At 31.7% G+C, this 27920-nt stretch overlaps 2 protein-coding genes across 2 annotated transcripts; both read left to right on the forward strand.

Moving 5' to 3' along the window:
- The first annotated feature begins 502 nt into the window (after positions 1 to 502).
- LOC143076809 (uncharacterized) lies at positions 503 to 10248 on the forward strand. Its single transcript, XM_076252684.1, has 6 exons — positions 503 to 591; positions 1804 to 1867; positions 6938 to 6969; positions 7625 to 7702; positions 8133 to 8241; positions 9820 to 10248. Exons 1-6 carry the CDS (start codon positions 556 to 558, stop codon positions 9966 to 9968), a joined length of 468 nt encoding a protein of 155 aa, XP_076108799.1. The 5' UTR covers positions 503 to 555; the 3' UTR covers positions 9969 to 10248.
- A 4702-nt stretch (positions 10249 to 14950) lies between these two features.
- Positions 14951 to 27362, forward strand: LOC143076808 (ubiquitin-conjugating enzyme E2 D2B-like). Its single transcript, XM_076252683.1, has 6 exons — positions 14951 to 15072; positions 19702 to 19765; positions 22778 to 22809; positions 23607 to 23684; positions 24805 to 24913; positions 27019 to 27362. Exons 1-6 carry the CDS (start codon positions 15049 to 15051, stop codon positions 27156 to 27158), a joined length of 447 nt encoding a protein of 148 aa, XP_076108798.1. The 5' UTR covers positions 14951 to 15048; the 3' UTR covers positions 27159 to 27362.
- Positions 27363 to 27920: the final 558 nt, after the last annotated feature.

The raw sequence follows: 27920 nt of genomic DNA on the forward strand, positions 1-27920 counted from the left end.
TATTTTATAATGCCTTTTTCGTGTAATTATAAATGATATAGATAAATTAAAACATATCCTCAATCCTGAAACAAAACAGGACACTTGCAAATTAGGCTCCTTTTTAAAAAAGTCACTAAGACTGAGGGCAGGGAGTCCTTGATATAATTTGAATCTCTTATATATATATTTAAAGAAAGACAAGGATTATAGTTTGTTTATTTTCATTGTTTTATATATATGTAAACTCTATATTATGTATCATGTTTTAAGCCATTGGCCCAAATGGGTGTAAAGTGCTTTTCAATAAAGTTTAAAGTTTTAAAATAATGCTATAAAACCAGGGTTATTTTAAAATCATAATATTACATGTATTATAAGAACTATTTCGGTAACAAAACAAGTGTCGGTCTATACCGAAAATACGTATAGGATATATTCAATATTACTTTCAGTTTATGTACATATCTATTGTCAATTATTCTAAAAATAACAACGGTGTTTTCCATATCTTTATTTTTTATTGAATATTATTTTTGGTCTGATGACTTTAATAGATCCCTGGAACTTTAATAAATGCAAATGGCGACCGCGACAAAACGATTGAACAAGGTAAGTCCTAAATTACACAGTAAACGTAACCCCTATTTCATATCAGTATAATGTGTATCTACATACAAGGAAACATACAAGACATAACACCATACCCGTAGCCAGGGGGGGTTCGGGGGGTTCGGACGAACCCCCCCTTGAAAACAAATAATGACTGTTAAAGTCAACGTTCTGTTCGAATTGTGACTGTAAAAGTCGAGTTTTTGAGGCCAACGAACCCCCCTTTGGAAATTCCTGGCTACGGGCCTGAACACTATTAACAAAATAAACACGAACTTACAATTTATCCAATATCTTCTAAAGTCGAGAGTTATGAAATCATAATAATTTGGATATATATAATTCTTACTTGATGCAAATGCAAACCATCATTATTAATATACACCAAAAAAATTGTCACAGTTTTAAGAAATTTCTTTATTCGTTTTTTTTTTGCCGATTGGTTCATATCCTATTATATTAAACTAAGCTATTAAAGTCAGGAAGAAGAAACTTCAAACAAATATACCATGTATACATCCAGTACAACGCATGCGTTATTGTTTAAGCTTCCTGAATTCCTATGTTAACTTGTTTACGGGCTTTAATAACGTATTTAATCGGTACAAACAGGTTAACACTAAATAACCTTTATTTAAGAAGAAACTTCAGTTGATACCAATAGTGTAATTATTTCAGTCATTTTCAAACATGTATTTTATGTAAGCTGATCGCATCTGTATCATGTGTATGCTTTAAAAAGTACATGATACCATTGATACGGACTTACATATAAACACATTACTGATTTTAAGAGTTATCTTCCGTAACCAAGATCTGTTGGACCCTTTTAATAATTAAATACAAATTAACAATGAGCAGTAACAGACTGATGTGATGTATCTTAGCTACGACTAAAAATGAGAGAAGACTGAGTATGTCACTTGTGCTTAATTTTGAAAAGGCTTTGAAATAGTGAAAGCTCACAGGCACTTGTCTCAGCAAAAAAAAATGTTATATTAAGGTATATAGGAATAATTTTTTTCTGAGACATGCGCCTGTGTGATAGCTAGAGACATGAGAGAAATGATAAACTATACAAAATCGCAATATAAGTTATTTTTGTTTTAACTTACATTGCATACTCATTGCTGCTATTCCAGGACAGTGCCTCACATTTAATCATTGATAAACTTGCTTTGTATTAACAGGAAGTGTAATTATGCTTTTCAGGAACTTAGACAGTTTTCTAGAATTCCCAGTTCATGTTGTTCCGCGGGTCCTATAAATGATGACAGTAAGCAATTTAAATAATTATAAGACTTAATATATATATATATATACAAGTGTGGACACAGATCAGTGTGGATAGTATGTTTGGATGTTTGACAGTGTTTTCTGACAAAAAGAGTTCTCTGGTTATTCCCCGTAGGGTTTTATGTTGAGCTGTTGTGCCCAGTGACAGCCAACCTGTACTAAACACTGAAAATAGCAGTGTCTTTTATTTAATATTGAGTTATAACATCTAATAATGTTCAATATATATAGGAAGATGTTGTATGAGTGCCCATGAGACAACTGTCCATCCAAGTCACAATTTGTAAATGTAAACCATTATATGTCAATCACGACTGTCATGGAGGAGACACTACTTTAAATCAGTGCTGACCGTTCATAGATTTTATTTAGATATATAGACATTGCTTTTAATAGCAAATCTACATATTGGACAACGTACTATGAGTGCTTCTTGTTTATAACATGTACATTCCTAAAAATAAATTTTAAGCATGTGCAACGTTACATTGGAGGATTTCCTTTCAACATTTTAACTTTGAAATAACTTCTATGTGAAAACATTAACATTTTTAAAAGTTATCTGTTATGGGAACACAGCTAGCTGAGTTTGCTCCAACGCTGGATAGATTTACGTAAAGAAGCAAAAGATTGGAAGGATTGCCAAATAATTCAAAATAAGTTCCAAAATTTGATTTTGTATTTACATGTATATGTTATCGGCAATAAGTTAAATTAGGCATTAAGCTTAAATCCTAGGCAATAAGCTAACGCCTAGGCATTAAGTTATTGTCTGAAATTTCTAAGCATTAAGCTTATTTACTGAAATATGATGATGATTATTCATCCTATTGCCGAACATAATTTTAGGCAATAAGTCAACTCTGGAATTTATGCATATTTGGTGATTTATTCTCGATATAAAGTCGTTTCTTAATTATATTTCTAATATTACATATATAAATATACGTTCATTTGAAAGATCTTCAAATTTAGTAAGTTTATTTAGTTAATTTAGCTGTTAAAAAACAGAATTAACTCATACGTTTTTCATATTTTTGTGGTATTACAAAATATTAAAAAAGATTTAAAAAAGTGATTGTATCCAAATAAAAAAGGGGGAAATTCTATAAAATAATTATAATATTGATTTGAAAAGTTTTACATTTATACTTCACTAATTGAGCTCACACCATTTTCCATTTTTTTTTTTATTGGATAAGATAAGATAAGATAATAATTATTTCATTAAAGTGTCACATATTGATCTTCCAAATAAATATACAAGTTAAATAGTTAATTTCCTATGTTAACAGTTCCACAACTTGTGAAAAAAATGATTTTAACACAAATTTCTTTCAAGTTTTCATATTTCTAAAGTATTATTTGATGCGTTTTAATATAAATAACATATTTTATAAGTGATTTTATTTCCGGAAGTCCCGAAGATGACATTTGAAACTTCAGTGGCATGTTGATCGAAGCAGTCTTATGTTAGGGTGTGTCCTAAGACCAACTTAGTCGATTTCAGTCCTAAGTGGGTTCATCAAACATGTCGCAACTTAGGTAAACTCTAGGAATTGTCCTAACTGTAATATACCAATGTAGGTGTCTTAAGATGGTCTCAGAATGGTCCTCACTTGGGATGGTTATTTTTATAAACAAATATGTCCTGTATTGGTTGCATTTAATATAGAGAGCTACAATTTGATGTTTAGAAATAGGGGGGAAAAGGGGGGGGGGGGGCTAGGATGCAAAGCATTTGTTTTTAAATTTCCGTCTTTGATTTTTTACACTCTATTCTTTTATTCGGTGCTTTTTACATAAAAGTCATCCTGCCTTTTTTTTAAATTTGCTCATCATGGCCTGCCCTTTTTACAGTCCAAACTTCTGTCCTGCCTCTTTTCAAATTTCAAACTACCCCCCCCCCCCCCCTATACAATTGAAATGGTAGCTTCCTTAATGCATATCAATACCTATCCTTCATTTCAGCACCATTGGTTGTAACATTTGACATTTTTTCAAAGCAAATAATGATTTTATTGATTATTATATATTTAATTTTAACTACTAGTATTTACAATTTACTTATAGAGTTTAAATGTACCATTATAATATCAAAATTTTTTATTACCTTTAATTTATAACTAATAATCATTTTCAAACAATCAATTGGTTTTTTAAACTATAGTTATTGTAAGAGTAGAAGATATTATCAGTATTAACAAAAGGACGCTAGACCTATGCTTATGGGAGTCAACTCCTGATCATTTTTTCGAATGATCAATTTTTCGAATATGCGGTATAATTCAAGGAAAATGTGCGGTATGCATCAATGAAAATGTGCGGTATACATGTACGTCATTGAGAAAGTAATTTAAAGAAGCGAATAACCAATAAAATTTATTGGGCAACATTAAGCTGTGAATGATAAATAAATGAAAAACAGGAATAATCAAAACTATTGGAAAGACAGACTAAACAAACAAATACAATCAACAACACAAAACTCGTGGTTCAGATACCATGGCTTTGTATAAACACAACACAAAACTCATGGTTCAGATAACATGGCTTTGTATAAACGGGCGTATGACATTTGCGCCGATTTTGAAAATTTTCAATCTTTCATTTGCGCCGATTTCATTTTTTCATTTGCGCCGATTTTATATTTGCTCCTAATTAGATTTACAGGTAAGTTAATACTTGTAACGTACATATACTGTACTATACCATTGATAAAATCTGGTTATAATTGTTTTTCATTTATGTTTAAATACTTTTGATTCATTTTGTTCTGGAACTTCGTTGTAACATGATGGACATATTACACAATGAAACGAGCCGAGGAGTCAATTCTTTAGTTATCGAGGGCCATACATATCGGAAGATTAGTGTCCTGAAACATACCAACATACCTTACAAATGTACCATAAATCGTGTAAAGCCATGGTCACCACGGATTCTAGTGTCAAAACACTGATCGAGCATAAACATGTGGCAGAGGTCCTAAAGACAGAGGTTAAAGAACTATACGGGTACTGTCAAGGAACAAGTCTGGAGGTGTATCTTCTAGGCCTTCGTCCATCTCCCCGTAGTGAGCAGGGGACAACAGTTTTCCCGTTTGAATGGTTTTACACTAGTAATTTTGGGGCCCTTTATAGCTTGTTGTTCGGTGTGAGCCAAGGCTCCGTGTTGAAGGACGTACATTGACCTATAATGGTTTACTTTTATAAATTGTTATTTGGATGGAGAGTTGTCTCATTGGCACTCACACCACATCTTCCTATATCTATGTTATGATTGACACAACATATGGTAGAATGAATAAGTCATACAGAGACCATCAAAGTTCTGCTATTTCAGTACACAAATATCTTCAAACAATCAAAGTTATTAAGATAAGATTAAGACATTCAACAACCACTGAAAAGGTTACTGGCTTGTTTGTGATTTATAATAAATCCATTAAAATAATCTGGAGTGGATATAAGTTGGTTTCCACAACTGACACAAAGGGTGATAAAATCTAAAAGAGAGATATTAAGTTATATATATCTAATGTAGATATTGTAGTCTATAGTTACCGCAAAGGACTTTAGAATATTAATATGTTTTTTGTTGTTCATGTACTGATTGTGTGTCATGGATGGATACACCATATTCTTTGTAATCGTAAAATATTCTAAAGTCCTTTGCGGTAACGGTGGTACCCAACACTTTCACTAAAATTAATTTGGCTCGTTTAATTTTCATAAAATTTTGACAAAGTATTTACTTTGACCCTTTAACAAAAATATAAAAAATTCAAAAAATTTGAACCAACCGTTTTATCAGAAAAATTACACTGGTTATATAGCAGTTTGACAAACACTTATTTTGATCATTGAGAAGCTTAATATTCCCTTTACAACACAACATAATTAAAACGTTTAGCTGATTTTACAGAGTTATCTCCCTGTAAAGTAAAGGAATAGCACTTTTATTGCTGCACTTCATCTCAAAGTCATAGTGAGGCCTTCAACACGGAGCAAAAACAAACTCTCACCTCTGCAATTTTTAAACGGTCTATATAAAGCAATGGTTTGAGCGAAATTCTTTGCAAAATAATTCGATGGCCCATAGCAACAGTTTGAGCGAAATTATTTGCAAAATAATTTGAATAGACTTTGTAAGATGTAACACCCACAAATCGGGTCCGGTGAAAAAGAAATAACTGGAAGGTAATACATATTTAAAACAAAATTGAATTTGTTTGTTGGCTTTAGTTCTGATTAATCAGCGAATTCTATTTCTTGTATTTATTCTACAATTATATCAGACACATTACACTTTCTTTATAGAATCTATTAACAATGACAATTATGTATAGCATTTTTATAATGCAGAGTATAGTGTAGTAAAAATGAATATATGTAAACAAAAGAAAAACATATAATTTTATTAAAAAGAATGTTTCCATAGCACACGGATTCCCTACTCGCACTATTATCTTCTATGTTCAGTGGACCATGACATCAGGGTCAAAACTCTAACTTGGCATTAAAATTAGAAAGATCATATCATAGGGAACATATGTACTAAGTTTCAAGTTGATTGGACTTCCAACTTCACCAAAAAGTACCTTGACCAAAAACTTTAACCTGAAGCGGGACAGACAGACGGACGAACAGACGAACGGACGCACAGAACGAAAAACAGAATGCCCTTAGATGGGAGAAAAAAGTATATATTTAAAAAAAAAATAGTATTGATTCTGAAGCGCATGCATCAAGGAATGAATTACTAAATCGATGTGAAACATATTGGATCGTGTAAACATAAAGAATAAAATACGAATTCATTTTGTATCTTGATTTTAGTAGAGTAAAGTTGCATATTTCAGTTGAACCTATCAGAAATCTTTTTTCTTCAATGTATATTCACATAGAATATCATTCATACACACAAGCTGATTTCAAAATAAATGGCAACATTTAGAGGTTAGAAAATAATGGTCGTATCTTGTAACACAACGATAAAAATATAAAATGTAACTAATGAAAAAAAAACTGTTTCCTTTATTTTTCAGTGTTCAATTGGGAGGGCAGTATACAGGGACCAGTAAGTTTAGACTTTGTATAAAGAGGGTCCGGATGGGGTTTACAGAATTGAGAATAACTGACAAATACTACAGAATAATGGACCAAATAAATAAAGATCAGAACAGAGAGAATAATACGGTGTTAAAATATTCATATAAGAATAGAGAAAAAATGGCTTAAAATATTAAAAAATACAGAATTGAAGGACCGCAATCCAGACCCTCTTTAGATACCAAAGTCGAGAATCAAAGCTCATTTTAAAGTCGAAAAAACTTACAAACTCATGCAAAATAAAAAAAATAAAAATATTTGCTATTTTTTAACATTTTAAGCATTAAGACAATATCCTCTATCAACGGTTACAGTTTAAACACACTTCATAATGAAACATCAGTTTTTTTGTATTTACAGAAATGTTTCTGACGTCTGTTCTGATTGTACTGTTTTGAGTTTATTCTTCTTCTTTATTGTCAAACATATTTAATAAACACAAAAGGTTCCTGTCAATTTTTCTAGATGGAGTTGGACGAAGGAGAAAGACTAATTTTCCTAGGAGTAGGGCGAAGGAGAAGGACCAATTTTCAGGAGTAGGATCAATTTTCTCTATATTTGTTTCACTTACAGTGTCCAAATCTAAAAATTGTCAAATCCTATTGGATAATTTGTCATTTCAGGACGGTACTCCTTATGCTGGAGGATTATTTTTCTTACGGCTGACGATTCCCAGTGATTATCCTTTCTTTCCACCAAAGGTAAGTATGTGTATTCTATAATTGTTATCTTGTAGAGTATACTTTGTATAAAGTCAATATGATGGAAAGAAAGATCCGGTGTCCATGCTTCGCTTATGGAGCTACCATTTGATTTTTATGAGGGAGTAAGGATGGAATTTAAAAAAAAGGCAGGACAGGAGTTTTCAGTTAAAAAAGGCAGGATGAGATTGTGTGTAAAAAAAAGTCAAGATAAGCAAAACAAATGCAGGACCGAATAGAGTGAAAAATAAAAGGGCAGCACAACTGAAAAAAATGCAAGACAAAATTTTTCATCCTAGCATTATTACTTAGTTGCATTTTAAGTAATATTCCTATAGTCTAAAAGTAATATTTCTATAGTCTAAAGTAATATTTTTATAGTCTTAAAAAATATTTCCATACTTTAAAGTTACATTTCTAAAATTTGCAGGTAAAATTTACAACAAAGATTTACCATCCAAACATAAATGGAAGTTCAGGAGAAATAAGTTTAGGCGTACTGAAGGAAAAATGGGCACCATCTTTAGACATACGTAAAGGTAAGATATAGCTTTAAGTTTCAACATGTCAGGTAGAATGATGCTAAATTAAAACAAGAATGTGCTGTATTATTGCCATTGAGACAACAATATCTAAAAAGCTGTTTGTCTTTGTTAAATTTGTACTTTTCAAAAAATTGTGCAGAATTTACCTTTGTATCAGATAAAGAACTACTTGGCATGAGTAAAGTTTTATCCTGTCCAGTACTACAGACAAAATTTCACATAATATTTCATTGCATATAAAATAACCATCACTGGAAGTTAACCAATTAAATGTTTACCCCCTTTTTACTTTGTGCAAGCTTTAGTAACCATGTCACCTCAAGTTTCCAAAATATTCAATAGAAACACCAAATAAAAAAAATAGTGCTTTGAAACACCCAAGATATGACTCAGAAATTTTTTACTACACTGAAATGTATGATTAATTTCCTACAACTGTCAAATTCTGACAAGGGAATATTTTTTTTCAACCCTTTTTCGTATGTAACCGGATGTGACAAATAAGATTTGGTGGTATTACACCTAAAGACCATGGACAAAGATGTGAACTATTATGTATCACTTTTAACAGTACATAAGGTTTCCACTTTCCTTGTTTTTATGTGTGGCTTTTTAACGAAGTAACTATGATACAATTACACAGTCAAGTGTCTGGCTTTTACTGGGAATACACATGTAATACAACTACACAAGTGCACTGTTTTTACTGGGAATACACTTGTCATACAACTACACAAGCGTGTGGCTTTTACTGGGAATATATATATATATAACAACTACAAAAGCGTGGTTTAACTAAAAATTCTTTTGGAATACCTATGGCTTTTACTGGGAATACATATGTAGTACAAATACACAAGTGCGCATGGCTTTAACTTGGAATATATATGAAATACAACTACACCAGTGTGTGACTTTTACTTGGAATACATAAATAATACATCTACACAAGTGCTTGACTTTTACTTGGAATACATAAATTTAATACAACTACACAAGTGTGTGATTTTTACTTGATATACATAAATAATACATCTACACAAGTGCATGGCTTTTATTGGTTATACATATGTAATACAACTACACAAGTGTGTGGCGTTTACCATGAATACATATGTAATACTACACAAGCGCATGGTTTTTACTGTGGGGAATATATATGTAATACAGCTGAGACTACAACTACCGTGACAAGCGTGTGGCTTTTACTAGGAACACATATGTAATACAACCACACATGAACATGGCTTTTACTGGGAATACATATGAAATACAACAACACAAACAAATGCCTTTTATTGGGGAATACATATGTACAACTTCACTAGTGCGTGGCTTTTACTACAGGGAATAAATATGTAATACAGCTACACAAGCGTGTGACTTTTACTGGCAATACATATGTAATCAAACTACACAAGCGCATGGCTTTTGCTGGGAATATATGTGTAAAACAACTACAATAGCGTGCGGTTTTTGCTGGGAATATATTTGTAATACAACTACACAAGCGCTTAACTTTAACAGCATTGCATTTGCTCTATTTTTTATGATTTATTTTTTCTATTCCAGTGTTACTTAATATAATATTGTTATTAAGTTGTCCAGATCCTGATGATCCACTTGAAGCAGATGCTGCCACACTATATGAAACAGATAGAAAACAATACGATAAAACAGCGACGGAATGGACAAGAAAATACGCCATGAATCATGGTTAACTGGGATGTTACATGTAACGATTTTATCTAATTGTGTACTATGATACTTTGTCATATCTAACTTTTCATTCCAGCATGTTTTAAATTAAAACATGTTTTTTTCGCGTGACTGATATTTATATTACTTTGCAATAACTTGATTTGTGTGTCAAAATAGTTGTACTTATCTTGTGGATTGTAATGAAATAACTCTTGTAAGCACGATACTTGTAATATATCAACATTGGTTTTTGTTCTTGTTTGTGGTCCGTGGATGGACTTGAATAAATTATATATTTTCTTGCCTTTTTTAAATTTATATGTTGATCAGTATTTAGCTCTGTGTGACTCAAATACCCGTATGTTGCAAGGGAAAGAAGCCTAACAAGTACGTTATTTGGTATCATGTAGTAGTTGTCTGATTGGACATCAAACCACATCTTGTTGCCCTCATCGATCCCATAGAACCTTGAATAAGTCTGTTTCATATCGTGATTTACATCTTTTGAAATTGACAATGACCGTCTGTTGAGAACAAAACTTTACGACAAAAGGGATCATAGTAGAAACATCCCTGTAGTGCCTGCATATGGAGTATGTTCTCCCAGTTAATACCATATTCCACAGTTTGCTCATAAGGAAGCTAATAAAACAAGTGATGAAATTGAAATCGTAATCAGACAACAATGGAAATATCACAAATGCGTGTAAGGGCACCCTACAACATTAAATAGTCGACAAGTCTCTTTTCACTTTGGCAAACAAGCACTTAAACTTTATGCGTGTGTACATGTTTTGATAAAATAAAGTACACACAGTAGAGTCGTCATAAACACACGATTTTCCAAATTTACACTTGTTGGGTGTTTTAATTTGTGCTTCTAACTTTGGGATATTATGTGAAGGTCTCGTCTCGAACTTCTTTTCTGTCATATTTGGTGCAGTTCTTAATTTTTTTTATATTCTGGAATCTTTCTCGATATTGACACAGACAGAATACTTTTAACTAGAATAATAATAATAATAATAATAATAATAATAATAATAATAATAATATCTTTATTTAGAAAGAGTAACTCATTTGGATTAAACCAATTTTCAATAAGGCTCTCTTAATACAAAATAATTACATTAAAAATAAACAATGCATCAATAATAATGATAAATAAAAATTATATACAATTTAATTGAGGAATGACTGTAATATATTTTCTGTCTATGGATGTAATACTGCATGTAATATTTTTTCTGTCTATCATAAACGTGATTTTACAAGAAATCTAGGAAAGAACAGTTAATGCTGTCTGTTAGATTTGAAATGTAATTCCAAATTGTTGAGTTTCTTCCATTTATTATTACTGAACTTATTTGTTTTATTTATAATACTTGTAGATACTGTTTTTGATGTCTGCGCATATGTAACGTTGCGTTAATTTAAATTGTAATTTTGCCCGTTTTTTTTTTTTAATTTGGTGACGTTTCGTCTGTCGTACGTAACTATGTCTAGAGTTCTTGTTCGTTGCAAGTTATCTATTATTCGGAGACACATCTGTATTTTGTATAGAGAGATTATAATAGGTAAGTTTTGTGAATGTACATTTTAAAGAACAATATTTATTTACAGAAGAAATATTTAGTAATGTAAAAAACACTTTATTATTTATTTGTTGTGTCGTTGTTCTCCTCTTATATTAAATGCGTTTCCCTCGGTTTTAGTTTGTTATCCCGATTTTGTTTTTTGTCCATAGATTTATGAGTTTTGAACAGCGGTATACTACTGTTGCCTTTATTAATTGAACACGTTATCTAGAATCGTGAAAGAAAGTGATTTCTTTTGTTAGTGAGGTTTAATGTTTTAGTATTTTGATTTATATTTTTACTAACGATGTACATTAAAGTGTTTTCCTATTTTATTGCAGAGAATCGGTTGTTACGATACTGCAAAACGTGATTTGATGAATAAAGTAAATTATGATTTAACCGCATACTCGGATTTTTTTTGATTCACAGTACCAATTACAACAATTAAAAAAGTCAACAGTAACAGATAAACGTTTTAGGTTTTGATATGGATAAGACGATGCTTGTGCCAAGTAAGAAATATGACAGTTGTAATCCATTCGTTTGATGCTTTTGATCTTTTGATTTTACCATATGATTAGGGAATTTTTGTTTTGAACTCTCCTCGGCGTCGGTGATTTTCCTTTTCACTCCAAACAAATAAAAAAATTATCAGTGTCAGACTGAGTATGCTTTAATATACACTCGTTTTCATGTGCGTGTTGCATCTTGTTGCTCGCCGTAGTTATCAGTTGTAACTTCCAAATAATTCAGGTTTTTTTTCTTTCTAACTTCTGTAATGTTTATAATCATTATGTTTATCGCATACCCTGTATCACTACTGGCGTATCGTATACGCTGTATCACATATGCTGTATCGCATGCTCTTTATCCCAGATGCCGTATTGCATGCCCTGTTTTCACATGCCGTATTGCATGCCGTGCATCCCACATGCCGTATCGCTTACCATGTATCACATATTCCGTATCGCATGTCAATTATCACAACCTGTTACGGAATTTGATGAGACTGTCGTACAAAGTGAGAGGTTTAGCGTTATAAAATCAGGTTTAATCCACCATTTTCTACATTTGAAAATGCCTTAACCAAGTCAGGAATATTACACTTGTTGTCAATTCGTTTTTTATGTGTTTTGTCATTTGATTTTCCCATATAAGGACTTGCCGATTTAATTTTCCTCTGAGTTCAGTATTTATGTAATTTTACTTTTTTATAAACATCTCGAGATTACTTTCGAAACTAATCAGTTGTTATCCGTTGATATTGCTGCAAACAATGTTGTCGATGCTAATCTGCAGTTTTTGTTTATGAAATTATTTGTGCAAGCAGAAGGTTTGTTGGAAATGTTAATACAGCCCTAAACATGTGAATATGATAACACACTTACAGCTTACATGAATTTATTTCGATTATGATAAGTTTAAAATAGGGCAAATAAGGGATCAAAAATAACTGAAGCGATGATAAGTATGTAGTGTGTGCGAATGTTCTATTTTACCTACTGTCAGTTAAAGCTAAAACAAATTAATAAGTCTATGGTGCAAATGAAATATTTCTCAAATAAACTCTATAAAAAATGTATATAAACCTAATAATTCGTTACACAAACACTAGTTATTGGTGGCTTCTATTTACCGTCAAATTAAACTGGATCTATGTCCTTTATCTGTTTGGCTCTGATAGATACACAGGTAAAATAGCTACGGATGTTTTACGTCCGTAAAAAATCTGTAATACGTCCGTATTATACGGCACGTCTACGGACGAATAGTACTACGGACGTAAAACGTCCGTTGCTTTTCATCCGTAAAACGTCCGTTAAGGGCATACGATACAGTTTTGATCCTGTATTTACAAGTTCGTGAAAATTTGCATATAGGCTATTTTTTACCTGATTAAATCAAATATTTAATAAAAAATATACCTTCATGTCTTACTTTTTGAGTAAAATAGAGGTCGAAAAATTGTATATTTGCTCAAAATTCAGATTTGTGGCCGTAGCAATTTTACCTGTGTATATGGATCAGGTAATGACCAACCATTTTAGAAACTCGTATGCTGCACGGAAGAGTACCAACCGAACTTTCGAATCAACAGCGAAATAACATAACTAAAGAGTGAGCCTCGTGGCTTATAAATGTGCGAAAAAAGCATTGAATTAGAAAATAAAACAGAATCTGCTTAATAATCTGAGTTTGCAGCAAACTTGTAACGGAACATATTCAGCCTGAAAGTGTTCATAGTTATAACGTCATGTTTTAACATGCTCATAATGCGACAAGACCTTTCATCTAGTTTTGATGAATATTATTTTATTTTAATTTCATATTTGTGTTCTATGCATTCTCTCGTGCATTAGTCTTGTGCATTTGTACATGTATAACGGTTCTGTAAATTTAATTTCAATGTCAATGACAAGACAGCGAGGTCGTTAAAGTATATGCACAAAGCAAGCAAACGATAAATTTGTGTTTGCATGGGAGTTAAATCGCTAGTATCTAAGTTTGTGCTAAGTAAAAATGAATCGAGAATTGCATTATGTTGTTCTTACAAATCGAAAGAAGCACGTCATATAAGAATTATTATTTTAACATTAAGATGAATAATCCATTTCAAATCTGTATTCAAAACTATATCAAACCTCAACCTTTTAAATTTGTCTCGTATTTCGGTATTTGTTTCCGATGTAATTTTCGGAGGGAGACTTCAAATTGGAAAAAATTAAGTCCTCTGTTTAAATATTTGAAAAAGAGATTATTAATAAATAAATTCATCATAGATACCAGGATTATATCTTACACCAGACGCACGTTTCGTCTACAATAGACTCATCAGTGACGCACAAAGCCAAAAAACTTAAAAGGCCAAATAAAGTACGAAGTTAAAATGATAACATCTCACATACCTCACAACCTTCGGCCCTCTGGCTGATATTAGTTACTAGCAGTAATACAACATCAGATACCGATTTTACCGTGTATTGTTCTTTATGTATGAGTTGTAGAATAAAGCCGGAGCTTTATACAGATCTTCTATATCCTTTTGACGAATTACTCATTTGGGTCACTACTTAGTTCGCAGGAACTTTCATACAAATGTCGATTGAACAAAGCAGATACTCACACTATAAAACCAACCTCTTTTTCTTATCCGTCATTTGTATTACATACAAGCAATCAGAATAAACCACAACCACAAAATAGACAGAATTTTACGATTTCTATAAGAACGGAAAGTTAATCTAAGTTTTGAAGGTACTTGTATATATATTAAATGACGACCATTCTATATTTATAAACAAATGCACAGATTAGGGCAATTTCCATTATACTTGTTTTGCGTTTAGTTAAAAGTTTCAGCTAAACCAGGAAGTTTTATCTTCACTTCCTTATTTCTTTATTGATTTGTTCTTTGTTGAAATCAGTTTTGTTTTCCTGTCCTTTTAAATCTACAGGCGATAAATAATACAAAGACTTGAACAAGGAAGTTAAGAATAAATTTATAGTATATTCTCACAAAATGGCGACTAAGAGATTGTATAAGGTAAGGAATCGGTGTCAAAAAACACAAATAATAAGCCTTCAGCAATACACCTTATCGCTATTTATTCACCATGCATGATACTTTTGCAGAGACCATGCAGTTTAAACCATCAGAAACACTTCAAACAAAATATTTTGTTAACTTTAATTTGAGTTTCGAAAAAATGAATCATTATCTGTCCAAGTTTCAAAGTGTACGATGTCTATTTTTTCCTCCCTCAGCTCGTTACTGCCGCGATGACCATTGTTTTGGCCCCAGTTGACCAAAACAAGAAGTTGTCTAAATGACTGGTTTTTTTTCTCGCTTAGACTAAAAAACCATAAGGTGTATAGCCAGTTGTATATACAATATGCCAAGCCATAACTTGTCAAGAGAATAAAATGGTGTGAAGAATTTTAACATGCAAACTATCAAATTCTGACTTAAATACCAATATGCATCAAAAAGGTAAGCATATATGCGAAACAACCACTAATGATGTTTAACAGACTGAAAAAGAGATAAAAGATTATTGATATGTAGGACTCTAAAGTGCGATTAGGACGCTAAAGTACGATGGTCACTCTAAAGTGCGATGGTCTACGCTAAAGTGCGATTCCTACATACGCTAATGTCCGATGGTCTGCGAAAGTATAGACGTTAGAAATGAATTTGGATTATGACGTTATCAGTCGTTTATACAAACTAAAAATGAACATCCCGGAAGACAAATTACAAATATTTAATTAAGAACTTTTCAACCAATGTCAAGGACTTAATTAGTTTTAACCTTATCGTACTTTGTCGGCTAAAGCTGTTTTAGTTTGGTAGCTGGAAGAAGAACTTGTATCCTGCAGTCGACCGTTTTACTTTACAAGCAGTATTCACATTAATATCCTGTATTCTGCTTTTATTGTGAGCGAACGGATGCATTTGAACCATTGTTTATGTTTCAGTGTTTTTTGATGTCCTTGTTAAAATGTTGAAAAGTAACGTAGGCAAAATAAAGGTACATATTTTCAAGCGTAAATTATAAATTGTCGGCTAAAACCAGAAAATAAAGGTTCATATTTTCATGCATAAATTATGAATTGTCGGCTAAAACATTAGATTGTACATTGCAAGACAATATAACATGAATGTGTAGTCAATACAAAAAACGGTCGGCTAACATCGTCTTTCTCTCTCATTAAAATAAACAAATAAATGTTACATACTACGACAATAATAGAGAGGGGTAGATATAAAAGAATTCAAAGAGAAAATAGAATATGTAAACATTGTAATATAAATGCGGTTGAAGATGAAACCCACTTTTTCTTAAAATGTAAAATTGATAAATCTTTACGTAATCAGCTTGAAAAGGATATAAATAATATATGTCCAGAATACTTTAATTTGTCTGAAACAGATAGATTACAATTAATTCTATCTTCATTTGATATTATGCAGCTTACTGTTCCGTTCATTAAAAAGTCATTTGCATTGAGGGGAGTGGACACAACGCCTGCATAAATATTACTGGTTTACCACTTTATATATGATGTTTAATGTGTTAATTTTTCTATTGTGTATATTGTATTGTATTGTTTGTATATGCCTTCAACCCCCAGGGGTATAAATGTGCATTTCATAAATAATAAAAAAAAAATAATCGAATTTTGTATCTTTTAATTTGAAAAGGACGATTGTAACGGGAGGTGTTCCAATAAAACTTTAAAAACTTTATTAATCAAACTCAGACGCAGTAACTGCGCTTCAGGAGCATCACATATGTATAGTATATTATAATTACAGATGACAGAATGAGTATAGAAAGTATCTTACATGTATATATTAAACTATATGATTTCAAGTCATTTGAACTTATATAAATGTATAACATATACAAAGTAAATATAGGTAGTAACATTACCGTATATATATATTATAATTATTAACACATATTTCAAAGGTAATACACAAGTTCATGCTTCAACTTTGTTTTGAGTGTACTCGATTCGGTTACAGTACGTCACGCCACCACGTGTAAATAGAGTGTTGTGTTATGGAATGTAAATAAATATGTCATCCGAGTACTAGATCATGAGAGTACTAGGTCGTGAAGTAATGTGACAATAAGCGATAGACTGTGTACGGCAGGCTACACCAATTATAACAATATTTAATACGCACAAGTTGTCAAAAATTAATTTACAAGAAATAAATAGTATTCTGTGACACCTAACATGGGGTGAATCAAAGAAACTAGCCAAGGACAGGAAAAGATGGAAAGCTACTGTAGTCGCCCTATGTCCCCCATGGGGCGAAGTGGATTAAACTGAGAAGAAAAAAACCTGTGACACCTAAAATACCTTTCTAGCAATTATTACGTGGTCGGTCTATGAGAATCATTCAATTAAGAATACCGTTGAATTATACACCCTTTGACATATGGTATACACCTTATAATACTAGATTATACAAAAGGACTATTTTTACATTGAGTGTTCCGACTTTAACGTTGTTTATTTTAGAAAGCCCTCGAGGCTCGAACCTTACCCTTTTGGTCCATCGCACGTTAGCGTGATATACCATCGTACTTTAGCGAACAAACAACCATCGCATATTCGTATATTGTACCTTATATATATATTTTTTGAAGTTGACTTTACCAAAAAAATCCATTTATGTTAACTTTGTTTATAGTAAGGACAACGTTTAAAATAAAACAAAATATTCAAATTGAAGGTAATGGAAATTAACAGGAAAAGTGTGATGGTTTCCTTTTCCTTTCGTAATCCAGCAGCTAAGTCCTATAATTGACCTTATTAATCACTTTATAGTAAAAGCATGCAAAATCTTCGATGAGAAGGAAATAAAGTAAACAAAGTTAATATATTTATACATTTTCCAGAGCGTAACAAGTTGATCGTTTTTATCCTTTTGAAATACACTACAAATTGTGCTCTAAACTTACAACGTAATTTGTCCAATAATTCAATAGATTGACGCACATCAACTAATAAATTGTTTATCTTATGTTGTTGTTTTTAACAATTGAAAGAACTTTCTTTTAGCATTTTTTTCCATTTTTTGAATGGGCAAAGAGGTATATCTTTCGATTGTGAGAATAATCGTGAATAAAAAGCATAAGCTATTTAGTTCATACCCTGCGCTTTCATTTGATGAAACCTACATATGTACTGAACTCATTAAGTGTATGATATTGTATTCCCAGTTAATTATGTCGGCCATGTAGTCCAGTCAATCTAGCTGTATTTGACCCTAACCTGAAAGTAATTGCAACAGAAGATTTTTAAGTTTTAATCTTTAGCATTATACCCCAAATATACACAGAAAAAAAGTCCCATAAAATCTAACTTGAGGAAGACTAAAAAAAATTGCCTTTTAAAGTTCCTATGGAGATTTGCTTGGAAAAGGGAGACAACTCTTGCAAAAAAGGCAGAAATATCGAAAAAAAATTGATACAAAATTATAACTTTATCGCTTCTTTTCATCAGAATGTATTGATTCTTGATTTTTTAGCGGTCTTTAGAGTATAACAAACAACTCTAAAGGTGTTTTCATATATTTTTTCAAGCTGTAATCTAGATTTCGTAATTCATCAGTTGACCATTTAATGAATTTTTCATCATGTCAAGGTAAAGAATATAAAATTTAATAAAAATAATTAAGCATGTATTCTTCTTTTTGTGGTTTAAAGTTTCTTTAGATAATTAAGTTACTGAAAAAAATATAATATACAGGTATAAACAATACCAAATTTTCACATTATTTTTTTAAAATGGTTACAAAGCTTCAAATTTGCAATTTCTCTAATGAAAAATGCACGAAAAAAATAAAACTACCCATGACACTTTGGTTTTGTACATTTAATGAGCAGGAGATAATTTGGTCAAACACAAACTCATAACCCCATCAAAGGATCATTCTTAACATAAATTTCAAGAAAAAACAACCAAAAACTGACCAAAAAAGACTCATTTTTTCCGAGAGTTATCTCCCCTTCAAATGTTGATTTCTATAGCAATTTAAAAATGCTGATTTTGAGTTTTTCTCAAGTTAGATTTTATGGGACTTTTTTCTGTGTATATATAGGGCATAATGCTATAGATTAAAACTAAAACATTTTCTGTTGCAATTAGTCAAATTAGGTTAAATCTTAGTTTGACTGGACTAATGGCTAATTTGGCGACCATATCAATAATGCTGAAATCCCCCTGACTAAGCGCTCATTGTCATCTTAAACATGTTAACAGAAGTGATTTTTTCGATTAAAAAGCTAACATTTATTTGTAAATGGCGAAAAAAAAATCGATGTCATGGTTTATGAAAGTAGGTGAATATGTGTAAAAGAAACTGCTGAGTGTAGTTTTGCGTCAATCAGACAGGAAACCATTACAAATATTAAGAAAATATGTTTAAGAAAAATATTTATGCTTGAGAGAACATATATATCTTTAACAGTTTTGACATGTAGTTCTTAACTTCTTTGTCATTTGACCTTTGATGGAGAGTTGTCTCATTGACAATCATACGACATCTTTTTTGTTTTTTAAATATAGATGATTAGTTTGTATACAAAAATAAATTATATAACATATGCCGTTGCATCACAATTAACTTATATGAAATTTTACTTTTCAGGAGTTTAGAGACATTTCTACAAATCCTCCGCAAGGTATTTCTGCAGGTCCAATTGACGATGACCGTAAGTTTACACCAAACGCTGCATTACGCAAGCATGTTTACAATTAGTTTCATATAATGAACACTGGTTGACATTCAATTTGTTCGCATTTGTACATCGGTTTAAATGACATGTACTTGAAAATTGTACACACCAGTACACAATAAGTACACGTAATTTACATGTTTATTACATAGAATTTAATAAAAGATTTCTCTGTAAACATTTGTTTAAGTTCGACGCAGACCAATTCATATTCATTTTTCTAATTTATTTATGTCTTTTGGGGGATGAGAGTGATAAATTGTTAAATTAATTTTTGTTTTGGGGGGGGGGACGAGAAAAATGGTTCGAAACAATTAAAAATGAAGGTGGGGTAATTCAACTTGTAGTTTATGAATACTCCTAAGACAAGGTGAAAATATGTCTCCTTTTTTATTTTCATTGTATTTGAACGATCTTCAACAGTTTATTGAAGAAAAAAATGTATGTAGTTAAGATTGTATTACTGATGAAATAGAGAATGAGTTTGATATCTACTTAAAACTGTTTGTGTTATTGTAAGCAGATGATACAGTGTTTTTTTTTCTTCGGATAATGTATCCGATCTACAGTTGCAATTAGATATATTCTTTGAATATTGCAGTACCTGGAAATTAAAAGTTTACACAAGTAAAACTAAGGCAGCAACCATTTGATTTTCTGGGGGGGGGGGGCTATGGGTTTTTTTCTGGACAAATTATTTTTTTCACAACAAGTCGAAAACAATTTTTTTCTTTCAATTTTAGCATAACATGTAGTGGCAGCTGAGGGTGAAACAAACATTTTTTTTTCCTCAGAACGGAAAACAAATTATTTTTTTCTTCAAAAACTGGAAACAAACTTTTTTTCCCAAAAAAAACATAGCTTTATGAGTGCTAAGAAGATTTTAGTTAGAAAAGCAAATAAAGCAATGTATGAAGTATTAAAAAAGGGGAGGTTGCACAACTTGTCAGTGAAATCACAATCTGATCTTTTTGATAAAATTGCGAAGCCAATTATCCTGTATGGGTGTGAGATTTGGGGTTTCAGTAATACTGATATTATAGAAAAAGTGCACTTAAAATTTTGTAAACTATTATTAAACCTTAAGAAGTCGACACCCAATTTTATGATTTATGGTGAACTTGGTATTTATCCCATGTCTTTATATATACAGCTGCGTATGGTTAATTTTTGGTCAAAAATGGTTAATGGGGATGATAACAGGATTGCTAAAATACTATACAAATACATGTTCTTGGAAAAATCTGACAACCAATTTAGGTCAGATTGGTTGAAATACATTAAAGATATATTAGATAAATGTGGATACAGCAAAATATGGTTGTCACAAGGAAATTTTAATTCTAAGTGGTTGGGTATTAGTTTAAAACAAAAATTATTTGATCAGTTTCAACAGAAATGGAGAGCTGGTATTGACTGTTCGTCAAAAGGTTTGGCCTACAAATTGTATGAACAAAATTTTGAATTTGAGGAATATTTGAATATTTTAAATGATAAAGAAAGAATAACATATTGTAGATTTCGTACGGGTAACCACAAGTTACCCATCGAAACTGGTAGATGGAATAAGATTAAACGAAACCTTAGATATTGTAACTTATGTCATTGTAACGAGATTGGTGATGAATTTCATTACACTTTGCAGTGTAGTTCTTTGGCAAATTTTCGAGCACAATATTTGGATACTTTTTTCTTGCACAGATGTAACATACTAAAATTTGAAAAAAAAACTATTTCAGTTAAAAATAAAAATAAGTTGAAAAAGCTGTGCAAATTTATCAGGGTTATAACTTTTCAAGTGAGTCTTCCTGGTTAATCACCCCTCTTCTTTACTATACTGTTTATTTTATTTTATTTGATATTTTGATCTCATCTTGTCATGTGTGTTTGTGTTATGTTATATGACTTTTGATGAACTTCTTTGTACCATTGTATCGTTATGGTGTTTAAGAAATAAAGAATCTTGAATCTATGTTATTGAACATTTTTTTTTTATTAAAGTAATAAAACAATGGTTTGTTTCACGAAGATGAATGGTCGATACCTTAAAAAAAGTCTTCGAATGGTCGATACCTTAAAAAAATCTTCGAATGGTCGATACCTTAAAAAAATCTTCGAATGGTCGATACCTTAAAAAAAGTCTTCGAATGGTCGATACCTTAAAAAAGTCTTCGAATGGTCGATACCTTAAAAAAGTCTTCGAATGGTCGATACCTTAAAAAATTCTTCGAATGGTCGATACCTTAAAAACGTCTTCCCATTGATTTGGACAAACTTTAAGAATTCTGGAGATACACGATTACGCAGACTAAATGCGAAATAGAGATTTTGAAAATGATTGATTGATGGATAATTGGGTGCTTAACGTCCAGTGGCAAATATTTCAGGCATCTTCAGGACGAGAACAAAATTAACAATAAACTAGTAATACATCATACAACGTTCCTGATGAAGGTAACTCCCAAAAAAGCGCTTCGGACGTATAGAATTATTAAACGTGTTGTTTTAAATTTTTTACATCACTGGTCGATACCTCTGCTGGTGGACTATTAGTCCCGATGATATCATCAGCTCAGCAGTAAGTTCTTCGGTTCTGACAGGATTTAACAAACTTTTCTAAAATTGTCCGTTCAAAAGTTTTGAAATTATTATGAAATTATGGTTTCAACTTCCTCAGGCAGAGTTTACTTTAGATGAGTTTGGCTATTCATTGTAGGTGTTTTTGTCATATAGCTCTTCAACGGTTTCGATACTTATACATCTTCGGATTTCAAATGGGTGGCTTTACGCGTTCCTGATGAAGGTAAATCCAGAAAAGCGCTTCGGACGGATAGAATTATTAAACGTGTTGTTATCAATTTCCTACACAGTCGAAAGTTAAAACATGGATTTAGCATTACGATAAATTAAGTAATAAGAAACTAGGAAAGAAATTTTAAAAAGTATTTAATATGTCTTCAAAATAAATATTTAACCCGTATTTTTCAGTGTTACATTGGGAGGCTGTGATATCAGGACCAGTAAGTATACAGTATAGGTAAAATCAGAACATAGTGAAATTATCCTGATAAAACTAAATTCACAGCGAAATTTAAACATAGGAAAACTATTGCCGCCTTATTTCATAATCAAATCAGACGAAAAAACTCAGAGCTTTCATGAAACCTTGTGTCCTGTCGTCTTTTAGAATGAATATTTCAAGATAAGTATTACTGAATGTATCATTTAATTGAAGTACTAACACGAATGAATGAAGCGGGAATGGCTGCATATTTTCCTTTTATTATTATTATTTCTACACTGTCGTCTAATCACAAAATCATAATAATGAGATGAATTATAATTGCCAATAAGTAGCAACCAGAATTCTAATGAAGTGGATGTAAATTAGTATTGGTCACCGTAAGACTTTCAGCAAATTGAATGAGAAAAACTCTTAGCGTATATTCGGCTTTAACAGGTTACCGACATACAAAATATGAATTTAAAAAAAAATAAAAAAAATAACGTTCGAATTTATCATGATTAAACTGACAAAAAACAAATATGACAAACACGAAACAATTACAACTACGGAATTTCGGTCTCCTGACATGGGACAGGCACACAAACAATGTTTTTGTGAAGACTTTGGATTGGCTAATATCCGTCTAATATCGGGGAGAAAATGTAGTTTTTGTTGTTAGGTTGTTAGGTTGATATCTAATTGACGTATTACAAAGTTTCTTGTATTCTTGTACATCTTATTTTCACTCGTTTATTTCAAGATGTCTTAGAACACTGATAATGATCTTAATAATTATTCTTATCTTTTCAGGACAGAAGCCCATATGCTGGAGGGCTATTTTATGTAAAAATACGGTTTCCAGAGAATTATCCTTTCAGAGCTCCTAAGGTATGTATGTTTATTGTAATATTGTTATTTATGGACGAAAATATTCCGATATAATAAAATTGAGAATTGAAATGGGGAATGTGTCACAGAGACAATAACCCGATCATAGGACAAACATCAGCAAAAGATCACCAATAGGTCTTCAATGCAGCAAGAAATTCCTGTTCGGAGGCGTCCTTCGGTAGACCCACAAACAAATATATATACTAGTTTAAAAAATAATACAAGACTAACAAAGGCCAGACAGAGGCTTGACTTGGGACATAAGCATTTTTCTTCTTTTAAAAAAAAACGGGAATTGTACTTATTGACTAAATTCAAATGAGAAAAATAGAAATGTTTTCTCGTTGTGAGTAATATAATGAAGAATCTTGATTGTGTCTTAAAAAACGTTTATAGGGAAAGATATAGAAACAACTTATTTATTAGTATTTATACCATTTAAAATATCCAACAAATAAGCATGAATAAATGAAGAATTCGATAACCTTGAAACAGCATATACGTACATGTAAGTGTCTGATTATAGATAAAAAAAAAAAAATGACACCGGATTTAAATCTAACACTTATACAAAAGCATGATAGAAATACAGTCCGCAATTTGTGATTGTGATAATGATGTAGTATATTTATGACGATTTCCTAAAATAAAATCGGACACTTTTCAATCCAAACTTCAGCCATTTAAAAATAAAAAATAAAATTTCGTCATTTTTTTCAGTCCCATTTACATTTTTTTTTACAAATGACAATTTCCTTCCATTTTACTAGAAGTTTAAAAAAAAAGAAGGAAAAAATAAAATCGAACCCCCTTCCCAATATGTCAAAGAGTTGGATGAAAACTTAGTATACATTTTTAATAAATTTCGACATTAAATAAATTGTAAAAAAGTAGTAAAGTAGCATAAATTGATTAACATTGTTGCCACAAAAAGGGGCAATCATGCACCAACTGAATATTGTCTTACTTAAAACTAGCTATTCAGTGTTAAAAAGATATTAGTATTGTAAAATTATTTGGAGAAAAGGGAACTTTGTAAATAAATGAACTAATGATAAGAAACGTTGTTTTTTTAAGTTAAGTGACCTTGATTTGATCTTATTTGTATGATTTTCAGTTTGATATTCCAACGAGAATATACCATCCACATATGGATTGGTGTAATGGTAGAATCTGTGAATGTCATATGCGGTTTGACTGGTCGCCCGCGTCAACTATATCAAAAAGTAAGATTGCGTTTATTGGTTTTTTTTATAGTTCTGAAGGATGAACTATATATTAAAAATGTAACACATCAAGCCCTTAATACCAAGGAGACAAGCAGGATTCGACTCCCATCTTAATTGACTAAGATTGTCAGTTTTCCTGCCAAAAGTCGGTGGTTCTGTCTGGGAACTCCGGCTCCTTGATATAGACAATAGTACTTAAAGTGGCGTTAAATACGAATTATTCTACTCTACGCCCCTTTTTCAAATATCCTGGAAACGCCCCTGGTCATAGCGTTAAATAAGATAAGAAAAGTCACAAATCAGCTGTTATATGTTGGGTATTCACCTGATATGACTCGTCAACATACTAGTATTGAGCAGGAGATTCACGACGGGTGTCACTAGTGATGCAGAAATTACGGACTCATCATTTTGGTTTATCTGTTTAATCGACCAATGGTTTTCTATGATCCCCTTGGTTTCGTTCACATTTCTCTCTCTCTTTCTTTATGAGTCAAAGGAGATATGAGAAATACGCAATGAGACAGCTACGCAATGCCATAAAAGTGCAAACCAAGACGTTCAGTCTTGCCAACATTCGATATTGTAAACAGTTCTATACCTATTTCGTGCTCTAGATCGCACCAAGTCTAAAAAGAAGTTGTGAATAGATCTGACAGTTTGGACATCATATACCATTGAATAGGACTTCTAGTACTTTTTTCGTTGGTTGTAACAAGCATATAAACCTATGCAAGGTACGTGTCTATTTGGAATATATCGGAAATATAATATTAATTAACATTTGTTTGCGATTTCATTTTTAGCTCACCTGGCCCGACGGGCCAAGTGAGCTTTTCCCATCACTTGGCGTCCGGCGTCCGTCGTCGTCGTCCGTCGTCGTTAGCTTTTACAAAAATCTTCTCCTCTGAAACTACTGGGCCAAATTTAACCAAACTTGGCCACAATCATTATTGGGGTATCTAGTTTAAAAAATGTGTGGCGTGACCCGGTCAACCAATCAAGATGGCCGCCACGGCTAAAAATAGACCATAGGGGTAAAATGCCGTTTTTGGCTTATAACTTAAAAACCAAAGCATTTAGAGCAAATCTGACTGGGGTATAATTGTTGATCAGGTCAAGATCTATCTGCCCTGAAATTTTCAGACGAATCGGACAACCCTTTGTTGGGTTGCTGCCCCTGAATTGGTAATTTTAAGGAAATTTTGCTATTTTTTGTTATTATCTTGAATATTATTATAGATAGAGATAAACTGTAAACAGCAATTATGTTCAGCAAAGTAAGATTAACAAATAAGTCAACATGATTGGAATGGTCAGTTGATCCTTTTAGGAGTTATTGCCCTTTATAGTCAATTTTTTACCATTTTTCGTAAATCTTAGTTATCTTTTACAAAAATCTTCTCCTCTGAAACTTTCGGGCCAAATTAATCCAAACTTGGCAACAATCATTTTTGGGGTATCTAGTTTTAAAAATGTGTGGCGTGACCCAGTCAACCAACCAAGATGGCTGCCACAGCAAAAATAGAACATAGGGGTAAAATACAGTTTTTGGCTTATAACTAAAAAACCAAAGCATTTAGAGCAAATCTGACATGGGGTATAATTGTTTATCAGGTCAAGATCTATCTGACCTGAAATTTTCAGATGAATTGGACAACCCTTTGTTGGGTTGCTGCCCCTGAATTGGTAATTTTAAGGAAATTTTGCTGTTTTTGGTTATTATCTTGAATATTATTATAGATAGAGATAAACTGTAAACAGCAATAATGTTCAGCAAAGTAGGATTGACAAATAAGTCAACATGACCAAAATGGTCAATTGACCCCCTTAGGAGTTATTGTCCTTTATAGTCAATTTTTAACACTTTTCATAAAATTTGTAAATTTTTATTAACATTTTCCACTGAAACTTCTAGGCAAAGTTCATTATAGATAGAGATAATTGTAAGCAGCAAGACTGTTTATTACAGTAAGATTTACAAACACATCACCATCACCTAAACACAATTTTGTCATGAATCCATCTGCTTCCTTTGTTTAATGTTCACATAAACCAAGGTGAGCGACACAGGCTCTTTAGAGCCTCTAGTTTTATTTCAGTGTTACTGAGTATATCAGAGTTGTTAACTTCTCCAAATCCTGATTGTCGAATGAACGGAGAAGCTGCAAACTTATATAAATTAGATAGACGAAAATACAACGAAACAGCGGCGGAATGGACTAGAAAATATGCCATGTAACATGGTCATCAGACATGTTATATAAATTGTTTTCCTTTAATCTGTATTACATATATCTTACTTTTTGTTTTAGGACTTTTACACGTTGTGAAAATTTTGTATCACGAGCGGATTATATTCATTTTTATTTCTAATATGTATGTTTGCTTGTTTATTGTCTTGAAATAACAATAATTTGTATATAAAACTTAAATGTCAACCAAAGTGTATCTTGTTCTTTTTTCTTTTCTGTCGGCTTCTTGAATAACTTTTATTTTCTGTCGCCCTCATTCAATAATGTAATTGCTTAAAAGTTGTCATAAATGAATTGATTTGATAAGTAGTTTTTAATCACTATACAATCACCATACAATACAATGGTGAAATATGTCCCCAACAGCTTACATTTTTGTCATCTCTTTGAAAAACTTATATCAATATGATTTTCGTAAACGTATCAATTTTTCAAGAATTAATATTAATTTGTACGTATATGTATGTTGTGTGTGTTTGTGTAAGGGGTATCACAGCATGTATACATGTATTTGTCTTCAAGAATTAATGCTCATGACTCTATGACTCTTTCATATGGAAAAATAGGTATGTGGGATATACATCAATGATTCAAACAATGAACTAACTCAGAGGTAAATTTTGGACACCGATTTGGTAGTAGTCTTTATCAGTAGTCCGGTGTCTATATAAAAGAGGGACGAAAGATACCAGAGAAACAGTCAGACTCATAAATCGAAAATAGATTGACAACGTCATGTCTAAAATTGA

Source organism: Mytilus galloprovincialis, chromosome 5 (assembly GCF_965363235.1).
Source record: "Mytilus galloprovincialis chromosome 5, xbMytGall1.hap1.1, whole genome shotgun sequence".
Taxonomy (NCBI): Eukaryota; Metazoa; Mollusca; class Bivalvia; order Mytilida; family Mytilidae; genus Mytilus; species Mytilus galloprovincialis.